The following is a 15939-nucleotide window of genomic DNA, read 5'->3' on the forward strand; positions in this document are numbered from 1 at the left end:
TGACACAGATCTTGAATGTGGTATTCCACAATCTTCAAATGATGATGTACAGGATATAAAGTTTCATTGCTCAAATCACTTTCAATTTATAGAGAAGACAAGTAGGTGTGACAGAAACCCTAAAATACCTTGACCTTGAATACAGGACCCCAATGAGATAGGTGACACACCTAACAAATCTGACAGGTTTTAAAACTAGGACAGTTTGTTTACTTTCCTCAAAATTTTGTCTAGTACTTATCTATAGGAAGTTATGAAAGGTATTTCTATTTTTAGTAACAGCAGCCATATTTAATGGCAGACTGGGATCATTTACATAAACTTTAAATCTTCATCACCTTTGATGGATTTAAAAGATCTTAATACCAGAAAGCTTTCTGTCAAATGTGGTCAAATTCTGCTGTGCATTTGTCCGAGCAGTCGTTTCAAATTTGTGTTCTATATTAAGTACTGCCAGACATATCTGTTGGTAGATGGGAATCATTTCTATAAATTTGATGGCTCATGGGAATCAGCAAGTTTTGCTCATATTCCATCAAGCAGTTTTCAGAAAAGGTCATTTAAATGGTCTCTGCTTTTAGTAATGATTCCCATATTTGATGGTGGATATGATGGTTAGCATACAGTGGATAGGATATAGTGGATATGATGGATAGGATATGGTGGATATGGTGGATATGATATGGTGGATATGATATGGTGGATATGATGGATAGGATATGGTGGATATGATATGCTGGATATGATGGATAGGATATGGTGGATATGATATGGTGGACATGGTGGATATGATATGGTGGATAGGATATGATGGATATGGTGGATAGGATATGGTGGATATGGTGGATAGGATATGGTGGCTATCATATGGTGGATAAGGTGGATAGGATATGGTGGATAGGATATGGTGGATATGATATGGTGGATATGATGAATAGGATATAGTGGATATGATATGGTGGACATGGTGGATATGATATGGTGGATAGGATATGATGGATATGGTGGATAGGATATGGTGGCTATCATATGGTGGATAAGGTGGATAGGATATGGTGGATATGGTGGATAGGATATGGTGGATATGATATGGTGGATATGATGGATAGGATATGGTGGATAGGATATGGTGGATATGATATGGTGGATAAGGTGGATAGGATATGGTGGATATGGTGGATAGGATATGATGGATATGGTGGATAGGATATGGTGGATATGGTGGATAGGATATGGTGGATATGATGGATAGGATATGGTGGATATGATATGGTGGATATGGTGGATAGGATATGGTGGATATGGTGGATAAGATATGATGGATAAGGTGGATAGGATATGGTGGATATGGTGGATCAGCATCATCTGTACAAATTTGAAATCCCTCTATATCAGTCTAAAATTTCTACTGAGCAGTTTTTATAGAGTAATTTATAGATTTTTTATTGAGTAATATATAGATTTTTTATCGAGTAATTTCTAGAGTTTTTATTGATTAATTTATAGATTTTTTTATCGAGTAATATAAAGATTTTTCTATTTTAAAAAATGGTGGCCACATTTGATGTTGGATAGGCATAATTTGTATAAAATTGAAATCCCTCTATGATTTCAGACACATTTGGTGGTGATACTTTTGTTCCGTCTATGGCAAGTAATGCAAAACTTTTCCTATTTTTAGTAACTGCAGCTGTATTTGATTGTGGATCAGCATCATTCATATAAACTTTAATCGGCTTCATGCCAGGATGATTTCAGTCAAACCTGGCTAAATTCTGTTCATTGGTTTTGGAGAAGTCATTTAAAGGTTATTCCATTTTTTTTAATTCTGGCTATATTTGATGACCAGTCCACATCATTTGTATAAACATTAAATGGCTTCATACCTGGCTGTTTTCTGTCAAGTTTGATCATACTCTGTTCTAAAGATTGGGGAAGTCATTTCAGATTTTTGCTCTTTTTAGCAATAGTGGCCATGTTTGATTACAGATCAGCATCATTTGTATGAACTTAAAAGAGCCTCACACTTGGATGCTTCCTGTCAAATTTGAAGCAAATTCTGATCAGTGGTTTTGGAGAAATCATTTCAAGGTTTACCTATTTTCAGTCATGACAGCCATCTTTTATTGCAGATTAGAATTAGTTGTACAAGCTTGAAAAGCTTGAAACCTGAATGCTTTGTGTCCGATTTATCAAATTCTGTTCAGACATTTTGTTTCGGTTTCGTCTTAAGTTTTGTGGCACAACAATGGGGGCGCTCACCAGTTATTATGTACTTTTGTGAGAGTGACATATATAAGGTGAAGTTGTTTGCATTTAAAACATACACAGTGGAGAGAATGTTGGCATACCTCTATGCTACATTAAAGTAATGTGGATGATATTTCTTTGGATATTGTACTTTTGGAAATTGTACATGATTTAAACACACTGCTAACTAAAATGACTGCTCCCTTGTGCTAAAAAATCAGCCTGAATTAGGCTAAAGTACACTATCCATAGCAGCTATTAAAATAGGGAAAATTAATTTTGCCAGACTAGACAATACCAACTTCTGAAAGTGCAATGAATGAATTACCAAATATATAAAATGTAAAAAAAAGTTATCGGTTCTTTTTTTTACAATTTACCTCTGTTCAGGAAGTGAAAATGATCAAGTGCAGCTAGCACTTTTTTGAAAGGTGCACATCTGGAGTAAGGCCAAGCTGTATACTCTATAACCCATATTACATCCATCAATCATACACCAAAATAAAGGGAATTAAAGGTTCTTTGAATTATACCTAAGACATACAAGGTCTTTTTTAAATAGCCAGTATAACCAGTGATGAAAGCCAGGGAAATTCTTTTTCTTTAAAATCCTAACCCTTATGCAAAATACGAAACTGTAGAGTGCCACCAATACAAGGAGGACATACTGAGGCAACTAGAGTAGAGTCCCTTGCCCAAAGACACACCAAATCAGTCATATTGGGCTGGTTCAATGGTAACCTGCAATATTTGACCAAATGTCCAGCATATTAACCTCAAAGCCACCATGGCTCCTTTAAAAAGTCATTTCAAAGGTCTTTCTACTTTCATTAATATGGCCGTATTTAAAGACAGATTAAAATCATTTATTCAAATTTGAATGGCCTTTAGGATGGTGGTGCTCCATTCCAAGTTTGATTGAAATTGATCAGGTACTCTTTGAGAAGCTGAAAATATCAATTGTTGATGAATGCCAAACTCATAACAAATGACATGCAAAGGGACACAACATGAACTTTATGACCTTATGGACAAATGAGCCACATAATAATGGAGAATTTAAAGTTTAAAATTTAGTTTTTTTATAAATTCAACTGAATGTAAATTTCATTTATTACAATAATTTACCTGAAGTACAATAGCTCAGTGACATATGGAATCATCAGAGTTAGTTAAATTTTAAGGCATTTTAAATTCTTATTTATTTTGTTGATAATTGTTGTTGTTGTTGTAGGGTTTAATGCCATTTTTCAGCACAAGATAGGCTATACACGGCAGCCAGTATAACTGGTAGAGGAAGAATCCAGGAATACCCCGGGAAGAACCACCGACCCATGAGAAGCTACTGGCAAGCTTTCTCACGTAACCATGTTAGCCAAGCCTAAGACTCGAACCCATGCAGACAGAGGTGAGATGGTAGTGATCTGGAAAGATGAATGCTTTAAACCACTCGGCTCCTCAGGGTCCCTATTTTGTTGCTAAAACTATTCTTATAATTATTCCTGAAAACTGTTTCAAGGTTTACATTTTTAATTGTTCAAGATTTGAATCTCTTATAAAATGCTTTACATCTTGTATGATATCACCACAACTCACGAACATTAACAAATTGTGGAGAAGTTACCTCCCTTTAACATATTTACATTAAATTTTACATATCTTGAGAAGTCCTTACCAGATTTTGATAATATTTTCCCCATATTTTTGTAATGTTCCCTTCATTTTCACTGTTCTTTATACTAGAATGTTCCCTTTTATTTTCAATTATTTTTACTAGAATGTTCCCTTTCATTTTCATTGTTATTATACTAGAATGTTCCCTTTCATTTTCATTGTTATTATACTAGAATGTTCCCTTTTATTTTCACTAAGTTCCTTTCATTTTCAGTTATTTATACTAGAATGTTCTTTCATTATACTGATATTTATACTAGAATGTTCCCTTTTATTTTCACTGTTATTATACTAGAATGTTCCCTTTTATTTTCACTAAGTTCCTTTCATTTTCAGTTATTTATACTAGAATGTTCCCGTTGATGTTCGCTGTTATTTATACTAGAACATCTGCTTTCATTTTCACTGTTACTTATACTAGAATGTTCCCTTTCATTTTACTGTTATTTATACTAGAATTTTCCCTTTCATTTTACTGTTATTTATACTAGAATGTTCCCTTTCATTTTACTGTTATTTATACTAGAATTTTCCCTTTCATTATCACTGTTATTTATACTAGAATTTTCACTTTCATTATCACTGTTATTTATACTAGAATTTTCCCTTTCATTATCACTGTTATTTATACTAGAATTTTCCCTTTCATTATCACTGTTATTTATACTAGAATTTTCCCTTTCATTATCAGTTATTTATACTACAATTTTCCCTTTCATTATCACTGTTATTTATACTAGAATTTTCCCTTTCATTATCACTGTTTTTATACTATAATGTTCACTTTATCACATATTTAACTACAAACTTCAGTGCCACCATAATCTCAAATGGCTCAAAAGTCAAAGAGCAAAAAGAAAGGTGAGAAAAAATTAAAATATTGAGCAGGGACCTTGACCTGCAAAATGGTTATGCAACAGACCTATTTGAGTTTCATCCCTTAATTTCAAACAGCTTTAAACGATTTCATAAAAATATTCAAATTAAAAAAATCTGTCATAATGCATTGTACTTCTGCCAAAATTTCTTTTATAAATCAATCCATTCTATGAAAGACTATAAACATCTTTATAGAACTTGAATGCCCATTGCCCCTTTTTTGCAATGTATGAATTCCTTGACACAAAGATGCAATAGACAAACATACTGACATGGATAACATTTCTGTATCTGACCCTTCCACATTCATGGAAAAAAGAAATTCTAAGCCCATATAAAAATAGTACAATCATATTTGCCCTACCTGATGCACATTGTGCATTGGCTGTGGTATCTTGTATGGAAATAGTGGTTAAGGAGGCACATTGGAAGCACTGATATTTCTCCTGGCACATTGCTTTGTGTGAGAAGCATAATGATCCAAGGTTGGGTGGTGTTCTGGCCAGTAATTGCATGCACACTGATACTGGGACACAAAAACAAATGATCTGTGTGAAATGCAAACACCATTTCAAACCTTTAGGGCAAAAATGGATACATCTCGAAATGTACCATTTCATTTAATTTACAGCCTCTTAATGAAAATAAAAAAAAATTTGATCAATCAGAAATGTCTTCTCACAGCGCAAATATCCCATTACCCTATCTTTTGCAATACACGAAAGCCCTGCCATAAATGTATGCAATACACGAATGCCCTGCCATAAATATTTAGCACTTCTCCATCAGCTCTTACCACATGCCTAGCGGAAAACAAAAAAGTGCAGAACATATTCAGATTAGCCCTACCTGTGGTACATTGCGCATTGGAGGCTGCGTTGGTAGCTTGTATGGGCGTTGTTGTTGTTGTTGGGGAGGCACACTGGTGGGAGCAGTACGTCCTGGCACATTACTCTGTGTAACTGGCATAGTTGCTCGAGGTTGGGTAGTGTTCTGGCCAGTAATTGCCCGCACATTCATACTGGGACGCATGTTGGTCTGTGCTGTTCCTGTTGGGCGAGCTGGTCTTACTTGTGGTCCAGCTGGCATGTTCTGGAATCCACCTGCTTCAGAGACAAAGGGCAACAATATGTCAAATTCTTATCTTTTTAAGAAAAAATAAAAATAAAAACTTAAACAAAAAAGCTTACTTTTCATGCTCAGGAGTTTCATTTCACAGCTTGGGAGTCAACATTTGACCTTAAATTCCAAAACACATCAACAATTTTAGTCCCACCTACATCCATTGCCTCAAATCCCAGAAGTTCTTAAGGAAGTTATCTTTTATTTAATCAATGCCACCCTGTGGAGCTTGAAATGATCAGATAATTATATCACATCGAAATGCTGCTGCTTGTTACTCAAGTGCATTTAATGAATCTGTGAGGCAAAGTTTCTTGGAATTGAGGCATATACAGCTGCTATAAATTGAAAATAAAGACAAGCACATGTCCAGGACAGTACTCTTGCACTAGTCTTGCACAGCAGTCATCTTTTTAAGAATATTGCCCAAATTTATGAGTGGTATTAGATGCATTCCTCAAAACCAGCATTTTGTCCTTTGAGAGAGAGAGTGTGTGTGTATTGGAATGGTCATGTCAAATCAGGAAGAAAAACATCAATAATCAATAATCAATAGAACAGGAATCTTGACAGTTGTATATATCAATGAATAAGCCCAGTCAGTGCACATGATCACATGCTATGACCACTTTCAGCAGTGATGTTATAAATAGGTTATGTGAAGATTACATTGGCAACATGCTGCCAATTTCAAACTGGCATGGAAGATCTTCTTTGGTTACAATTCACAAATAGCAACTCTGAATCAGATAATGCAATTAACATCCACAATGTGCCTTCCAGGATCTTTAATACAAAACTTGCACTGTTCACAATGACTAACTAGGCTTTTACAATAGGCAGTTCAGGGATTCGAGAAAAGAACTCCATGCATATCTGAATACAATCTTAAGACCCGGGTTCAACTAAATGCAGCTCCTGATGTAGACAATAAAATGAGAAAGTTATAAAAATTGTTAACATTGCTGACAATGGTGTTTAAAGCAAGACAGTTACTTTTAATATATTATATTCCGACCCAGAGTAATGATAGCGAGTAACAAGTGATCTACAAGATGGAACTTTCAAACACTGACACCAGTACCAGAAAAGTTGATACTAAATCCACAATACTTATGCAGGCAAAATTTACAACAAAGTGTGTAGCAGCCCTGGTATTTTCAAAAACCTGAGAAGAAAACTTTTAATTATTATTGACATAAACACCAGATATTTGACATTTTTGTCTCACAATTCACAGGTGACACACACCCAACCCATAGGCTGAAAAACAAAAAAAATAAAAATAACTGGCCCAAATTCTTACTCTGGGCTGCAGGCTGGTTGGGTCTAACTGTTGGCCAGCGAGGTCCAGCTCTCATCTGTGGCATTGTCTGTGGTGTGAAGAAACCTCTTTGGGCTGCAGGCTGGTTGGGTCTAACTGTTGGCCAGCGAGGTCCAGCTCTCATCTGTGGCATTGTCTGTGGTGCGAAGAAACCTCTTTGGGCAGCATGCGGCATAGTTGGTATGAAGTATCCTGCTCCACCAGCTTGGAACATCTGGCCCATCTGTTCACTCTAAATAAAAACATACAGAGTTCTGACAAATTTAAACAAATCAATAATGTATTAAATACAAACTTCAAATGGACATATGAAAATAGCTTTATATGCAACTTTACGCCAGGCATGTGTTGTATACAAGATACCAAATAAATATTCCAGAAACCTAGGATACAACACTTAATACAACTGCTAAAAGTTGTACCAGGATTTCAATGGGAGATGGCACAAGCAGGCCTGGCAGTGATATGGCAGTGACTCAGCAGTGACTCGGCAGTAAAATGCAAGAACAGTTGGCCCAAAAATCTGGGTCAGTAACATGACCTCTGTCGAAATTTCTTCTAAAGCTGCTGACTGGCAATTGTTTCAAGGTGTCTGTTCTTTTATCATTATCCATACCTCTTTGCACATCGGCACCATTTGTCCGATATTGAAAGGCTTTTAAACAAAGATGCTTTCTGTCGAAATCTGGCCAATTCCTGTTCAGTTGTATCATAATATGTTTGTTTAAATGGTTTACAATTAGTAAGATCTGATGAAGGAGTACATTTTTTATACAAACGTGAAAGGGTCTTCAACTGTGGATTCTTTCTTGGTCAATTTCTGTAACAAGCACATAATAACAAATTTGGTTTTTTTTGTAGAGAAATTATAGGTCAAGGCTTAGTTTATTTTTTCTACCAACCATCTCTTTTTCTTTTCACTTGACTCCTTTGGTCCTTACTGAAACAAAAATTCTCTTAATTGATGATTATGACCGGACATTTTTAATTGTCATGCAGGCCAGGTCCTAGGGCAAGACAAACAAGGCAACTGCCTTGGGCCCTGCTCTTTCAGGAAATCAACTCCGCAATGCAATTGTTTTGCTTGGGGCCCCACTCATCAATTGTGCTGCCTTGGGCCATGCACATCCTAGGGCCGGACCTGTTGTCAAGATAATAGCATGGTCAGATTGAAATGGGGTCAGCTGAGTTTTGGTACAGCTTTGGGCTTCACACAGCAGATTTTTTTTTAAATTGACAATTACAGTCCCCGTACAGAAAAATCTCACCAGTTCACATGAGCTGCTCATAAGCTGCACATGAGAACCTTGTTAGAAATGTATGCAAATAGGGTAGATTTTGCAGGCTCATGTGTGCAGTTTGTTAGATCTTGTGAGCCTAGGAAAAACTAACCTGATTCTCACGTGAGCAGATTTTGCTCACGTGAGAAGCTAAATTTTCACATGAGAAAGTAGAACTTAGAAAACATTCTTTTCCATTACATACAACCATGTTTGAAAATAAGACAGAGTTCTAATTTCTCACGTGAGTTATCACGTGAGAAACTTGGACTTTGATTCTGGTTAAACACTTTTCTCAAATTTATTCCAAGTTGGATTTTCTCATGTGAGTTATCACATGAGCAATTTGGACTTAAATATTTTGTGTATGTTGAATGTCAAGCATCTCCATTATTGTCAAATAGACATCATTTCTATTTTGCACTTGCTGTTACTTTGTTGTAATTTTTAAATTTTAAAACATTTTCAACTTATTTTCTCACAGTGAGTTTTAATCTTATTTTGACCCAACAGGCTCCTTGTATTTGAACATATTAAGGTTCATTTCACTGTTTATAAAACGAAACAATTCAGAATTAAGGTCTTGTATAACCAGACTACCCATTAAACTTTAACAGCTGTCAAAGAATAGAGTTAATAACTTGCATACTGATCGTGGTTGATGTTTAATAATCCGTAAAAAGGTGAAATGTTTCTCTCCCCAAAATTCACAGTTTACAAATATAAAAAGGAAATAAAACTTCTGCCCTAAAATGAATCCTATGTACCATAAACATATGATGCAACTCCTTTATTCACAAACTTCTAACACCCCACAATCAAATTGTAAAATAAGTACATAACCTCATATCTGGAAAAAAATAAACACTGATGCACAGTCCTTTTGGCCTAATAAACTCTCAAGTTTTTTTCCATAAAAATTGGAGAATTACATAAACTACGTCGTTTTCTTCCATGCCTAACGTTCGCACAAAAGTCAATACAATCTTATACTTACTGAATTGTGTAATTCGGCTTAGGGGTCATCCATTTAGTACGTACGCAAAAGTCTGGCAAAGCTTGACCCCCACCCCACCCCGTACGCATGCATACTTTTTTACGCGCCCCCCCCCTTACCGCGTACGTACGCATGCATACTTTTTCTTTACGCGCCCCCCCCCCTTCCCGCGTACGTACGCTTGACGCCCCCCCCCCTTCCCCATATTCTATAAAACGGCCTATGTTTAATCCACGCAGAAACCATAAAGGATTAATAATATTAACGTGTTTAATAAAACATTGTCCACCGACGTTGAATGTCTGGCATCAAAGGAATACGCGGGGTAACATTAAACATTTTGTCTAATTCCGCTAAAATTCAAACGCCGACTGAACAGTCGAACAGGTTACGTATTAGACAAATTATTATCGAGGTTTCACCCCAACCCCGTTTCCTATGCATGTGTACATTATCATTAAAAAAAAAAAACAACATGTACTGTACATAAAATTTAATAAATCCGTAAGAAACTAACTGCCTAATCCAGTCGTGTTTGGTTGTGTAGCTGTTTCGCTGTTTTACACGTGTATATTCTTGGCAATAGAAACTTTTGCTTATTTGCAGCCTTTTAAATGTTGTAATCATGTTATTTCAAAGTTTATAAAAGAAGTTTCCTATTGAAATAATCACAAAACAAATCACTGACGTTTCCGTTAACTTTTCTATGACCCAGGTTATCAGAATACGCGGTGGAAGAATCGGCTTGTTAGAACCATTAGAGTGTCCTGTGGGGCATGGCTCGGCACAAGCTAGTGTAAAAACATCAAAATTAACTAGGTCTATATTAATTAACTTATTAATGATATGAATTCACTTATAGCTCAGTTTTTATGAAACATCAGATAATAAAATAGCATGTATTTAATATAGAAAAATAACATTAAAAAATACCCGAGTACATGTGTACAAAGGAGTGTAAAACCAGAAGGGTTCGCATCATTGCTTACAATTTAAATGTCAGTCATACAGTAGTATAAAATAATAAAAGTATTATTTTTATACTACATGTATGACTGATTTTTATATTGTAATCAATGATACAAGCACCTATGCGTACAACAACATGTTTACTAATAATTTACCCTTTATGGCGCCTCAGATGAACTCAACAGATGCTGGCTGTTGACCTACAGTGTACATGTAGAATAGCACTTTTAAACCGAACACACAGAAATTTACGCGCGGGCCATGTTCTCTTAGCAAGGGCCACGCTGTTTATGGAGAAAGTTATTTAATATTCTCCTACAACATGTTTACTCTTAAAACATTCTGACAGCAAGAGTGTGGACATTATTAAAATAGAGAAACAAACACCAACATTTTAAGATATCCACGTCGGTACGGTTGTTAATGTCCAGTACGAAACAGAAGACGTCGACGTGCTGTTAGGCAAGATTCAAGGATTATGAAAGACTTGTTCATTGCCGAGAAAGAGGTAAGTTACTTTTACTCATTTCTTTTTACAATTTCGCATATAGAATGATCAAAGTGGATAGCCTGAATCATCGACATTATAAGCATAAGCATAAATTCGCATGGTCGTTTAAAATTGAGCCAAGGGTTTGTTTCAGATTTTACTTAAAGATAATAATTCAACCTCCTGTTTCTAAAAATGATATCTAGACCACACTATCATCGAATATTTAAGCCTTCCGCAATTAAACTGTGCAACCATGTCTGGCTCTTACCCCCACCCCCAATAATAATGCGGGCGCTCAGTGAGGAGCACTTGCGTTACCGATTGAAACAATTTGTACAAACATAACTGTTTTTCGTATTATTTTATTGCTGATTGGGTGGATCAAGACAAGATACACGACTGAGAACCAAATGCAGCAGCTTAATTCATGATTTTATTCCTAAAAGACATTTGCCCTGTCTGTCAAATATTTTGATTGGTAAATTTAAAACAGAGATTTAATTGGATAAGGATTACAGCTTAATTTCTTAATGCTTATATACACTAGGACTCTTGCCAACCAAATCGTTTTCTCATTTCAGTGCATTCTTTCTGTTATGCATAGATAAATAAAATGATCAATTATACTAATTTTTATCTTTTTACAGATTAAACTTCATGAAGGTCACAAAATTTAATCAACACAACAAAGTTAGCAATCATCTGAAAGAAGTGCAAAACATTGACAGCAACAGGAAGCAGTCAGACAAAACCCCATTGCCATGCTAGAGGAAATTCCGACTCCAGTAAGGGGTATGTATAAGACGCTTCAAATCTTTTGATGTAATACGCATAATAACATATGCATTTCAGACTCTAAAATTTGACCCCCAATACATTTGTTTTTTTAAATATAAAAGTTGGAAACCAGATTTTGAATTTCTTTATATATTGCAAATGTACATATTTTGGAAAAATGTATCCCAAAAGTTTTGGAGAAATCTTTCAGAGGACTGTTCCAGAGGTAGAGATGTCAATTTTTTTGCAAATTTCTAATGTGTACCCATCATTCCTAACAATTGGTTACCAAAGTATACAATCAAAAGGAAATTGTATTAAATGTGAAGCTGAACTGCTTTGTTGTAGGTTCACATGTTCCAACCCCAAAAAGAGCTGTAAGCATACTTATTACTAATAAATGGCAAAAATCATAATCTGAGCACAACAGGAGTATAAATTACATGCCATTATTACAGAAAACTGTATGTAAATGTATATGGAGTTATAATTTTTGTCACAAATCAGCTGAACTCGTGTGGATTACTAGTATAGATGAGAATAGACACAAAAGAAATTGATAAATTACTTGTGCAATAGTCATTTTGACTAGTGTACATGTCTACAGTAACTTTCGCGAATTGTCATAAAGTCCATAAATGTTGATTGTTGTATTATCCTCAACCTGCCATGGTTCATCCCTATACGACGTTCCAGTGCAACATGTTTTTAAGTTTAACAAACCATCTTTTCTCCAACATTTTTCAGTTACATAACATCCCAGGTTATTTTTGTTGTGTTTTCTTCATTTAAAAAAAATGATATCTGGTGCCATTTAATTTCTATTTAAGCTGGACTGCTATGTGTGTAGTATCATAATAGAATGAATCTAGGGCAAATGGTTTCACATTCAAGAACCTGTTTTTTCAAAACTGTTATTAAGTAGCAAACTTTTTTTATCTTTATATTTCAGTCTGTATAGTTGTCCATTTCATTCATTTTTTGTCCTAACATGGTGGTATAAGAAGTGCATGTTACAGTAGCCAAGTTAAACCAGACATTCATATTGTGCTTAATTTTATTTGACCCAGATAATGTCACCAGGTTCTGAAAACAAGAGTGTTTTAAGTCATGAGAAAATTGGCACATGAACCATGGACAGGCATGAATTTTAGGATGGTCAGGCTTGAAATATCATTGTTGATTCTTAAATAGGTCACTTGAGAAAGGATTGTATTGACAAGTAAATTGTAAGCAACCATATGAGCCCCTGTGAACACTTTTTTTTTAACGGGTACCCAATTGTTCGTTTTATTACCCAGGTTATTATCAATGGGAGAATACCCGGGTACACATTGGCATCTTTATCCAGTAGTAGTCAAATTTGGAATATGCAGTGTGACTTGCAGGTATCTCATCAACAGTGCAGTTTATATGTTTGCTACTGAACTATGGTAATTCTATTGGTAGAGCAATTTGACTCGTAGTCCAAAGGATGAATTTTCAGACTGGGTTGGCTGCGTAAGTGTGTCCTTGGGAAAACAGTTGGCTCCTATTTTCACAGTGTGATAAAGTGCCATCTAATCCAAACTACAATTATGTATTTTGCCTTTACCTTGTAAAAGAAATCTTCAAAAATCCACCTTACAGAATGTCTCAAATGCTGTGATCAGAAAAAAACAAACTTCTACCAACTTTTTCATTTCCATTTCAGGTTTCTTTTTTCAACAGTTCAAAACTGAGCCTGCTAACTTAAATTCAGTGGTCAACAGGAAGTGCATTGATTCAAAGAGAACAATCTCCTAGTGAAAATATTGTTGCAGACTGGCAAATAATGAAATTCAGAAGTAGGAATGTCAATTACATGTTTTGTTTGCTTTGAATTTTCTGGAACAGTGAAGAATTGTCTTCATGTGAAGCAAATTTCCACCAGTATCTTTCATTATGACCTTAAAGTTTTTAGAATAAATGTGATGTATTAATATAACAGGTACATACATACTCTAGTTGTCTTACCTTATTAAAAGATCACTAATCGAACTCAAATTATATGCTTATGATTACGAGATTTGAATATTGATCTTACTCTGTTTAATTCTTGTATTCAATAAAAACTAAATACTATAGTTGTTTTTTGTTGTTTTTGCTTATGTGAGCAAAATCTTGCTCACGTGAGCAAGATGTTGCTCACGTGAGCAAGGTGTGACTCACATGAGCAAGATGTTGCTCACGTGAGCAGATCTTGCTCACATGAGTGAGGTGTGGCTCATGTGAGCAAGGTGTGGCTCACGTGAGCAAGATATTGCTCTTGTTAACAATTCCTGCACATGTGATTTTCTTATTAGAATCTATTTGCTCACGTGAGTTCTAACCTAATTTGCATGGTAAATTGCACATGAGACTAACCTGAGTTAGATCTCACGTGAGAATCTCATGTGCAGAAGGGTAGGCAGTTTTGGTGTGGGACCGGACATAATTGTCAAGATCATAACATGGTCAGATATGCTAAAAATAAGATTTTGTTGATTAACACACACACACACACACACAGAATTAACATTAAACAAAACAGGGTACCAGACAAAGACCAAAAAATCACATGACAGTTCATGTATCACTTCCTGTATAATAAGGCATTTCGTTTACAAGTGTTTCATCTGCAAAATTAAATTGCAGTATTGTACATATGAATATATCAATATAAAACTTTAACATGTCAACACATATATGAAGAAATAATACTTTAGAAGAAAAATAAAAGTTATTTGACTTGACGACAATGGGGAGAGTTCACATGCCAAAAAATGTATGTTGGGAAGGCTCAAATAAACAAGAGCATAAAAATTGTAGCAGTGGGAAAATGGAGTAAATGGAAAGAGAATTATTGTAAAAACAAAACAGCATATGTACCAAGACTCAAATAATGTTTTTGAATGGTTTTGTAATGTGCATGCCAACAATACCTCACTCACATTTCAAGCCTAAGAATACGAACTATTAATTTATGTTACCTTGTAATAAATCTGTTTTTAAGACAAAAACATTTTAATAATTAATGCAACTTTTAAATGAAGATATTAAGTACTTTATATTATATGTAGCTTTCGTACTGTATACACATATATATACACATCTCACAAATGTAGTCCCCCTCTGGAAAGGCCACCCGTCTTATAAAGCCACTTTCCCGGTGCAGAAGGGGTGACCATATATGAGGGGGACCACTGTACAACAATCTCTCTTACGGTGTACTCAGCCCCCAGAGTCTGGTCCTATATAGACACGATTCCCTATACAGTTAAACATTATATGTACAGAGCCACCTGTCTATAGACATTGTTCTCTGTACAGTCAAACCTGTATAAAAGGGGTGCACATACTTTATCGGCCAAGAGCCAGATTGCATTTTCTAAGACCACCAGAGGAGCGCAAACACGATGCTACATGTTCTGTACAAGAGCAACTTGGTCAACGAAATTAACATTAATAAATGTTGTAATAAACTACTGCCTGATATGAAGGTTTTATATAATTTTTATTGTAAAAGTGAAGACTCAAGGGTCAAGAGGAGCCTGAACACCAGTTTTTACTAAGTTTAAGTCCAACATATAATTCCTCATTTGTAGACCTGCCAACCCTGGTGAGTCTGTCTCAGTAAGGCAGTTGATTTTTTTCTCCATAAGTTTGACCAGTTTTCAGTAAGGTGTAAAAAAAATATCATAACCTGCTATTGTAAAGCTGGAAAACATAACTGAAAGTTCAGTACTCAAAACATGCAACAAAGATAAACATTATATTTAACTGAAAAGTTTTTAAAGTATGCATAGACTTTATTTACTACTAGTACAGTAGCACAAACTTTAGTTCCAAACCCTATGCAGCTCAATGACTTGTTGCTCTCAAATTAACGTAATTCTTGGAAATTATTTTTCCATTTCACATGATGACAGCAATCATATCTCCCGCCACAAGACATATTCAAATTGGCACATGATGTCCAATAAACATAATTGTATCCCTTCAGCTTTTAATCACAAGAATCTGAATATTCCTTTTCACTTTTCCTGTGTTGATTATTAACACTTTTCAAGAGGCTCATTTTCCCTTTCATCTTAAACATGCATTGCTTGCTGGACTCCATTTAAAAAAAAAAATCTATAATCAATAATTTGATTATGTAGATGCTTTGCATGAA

At 35.2% G+C, this 15939-nt stretch overlaps 1 protein-coding gene and 1 long non-coding RNA gene across 6 annotated transcripts in view; one reads left to right on the forward strand and one right to left on the reverse strand.

The window, feature by feature from the left end:
• Positions 1-15939, reverse strand: part of LOC149787228 (embryonic polyadenylate-binding protein-like) — a 79774-nt gene that overhangs the window by 28520 nt on the left and 35315 nt on the right. For all 5 annotated transcript variants that reach the window (XM_089977724.1, XM_089977725.1, XM_089977728.1 and 2 more), the window contains exons 8-9: positions 7232-7481; positions 5653-5909 (exon numbers count right to left, since the gene is read on the reverse strand). In XM_089977724.1, coding sequence (XP_089833850.1) covers positions 5653-5909; positions 7232-7481 — 507 coding nt within the window. The remainder of the gene's footprint in view (positions 1-5652; positions 5910-7231; positions 7482-15939) is intronic.
• Positions 10521-13698, forward strand: LOC149787229 (uncharacterized). The gene is made up of 3 exons (XR_016425130.1): positions 10521-11003; positions 11636-11780; positions 13459-13698. It is a non-coding gene; the product is annotated as an uncharacterized LOC149787229 (long non-coding RNA).

This window comes from Sinohyriopsis cumingii, chromosome 12, assembly GCF_028554795.1.
Source record: "Sinohyriopsis cumingii isolate HCF-2022 chromosome 12, ASM2855479v2, whole genome shotgun sequence".
Lineage (NCBI taxonomy): Eukaryota > Metazoa > Mollusca > Bivalvia > Unionida > Unionidae > Sinohyriopsis > Sinohyriopsis cumingii.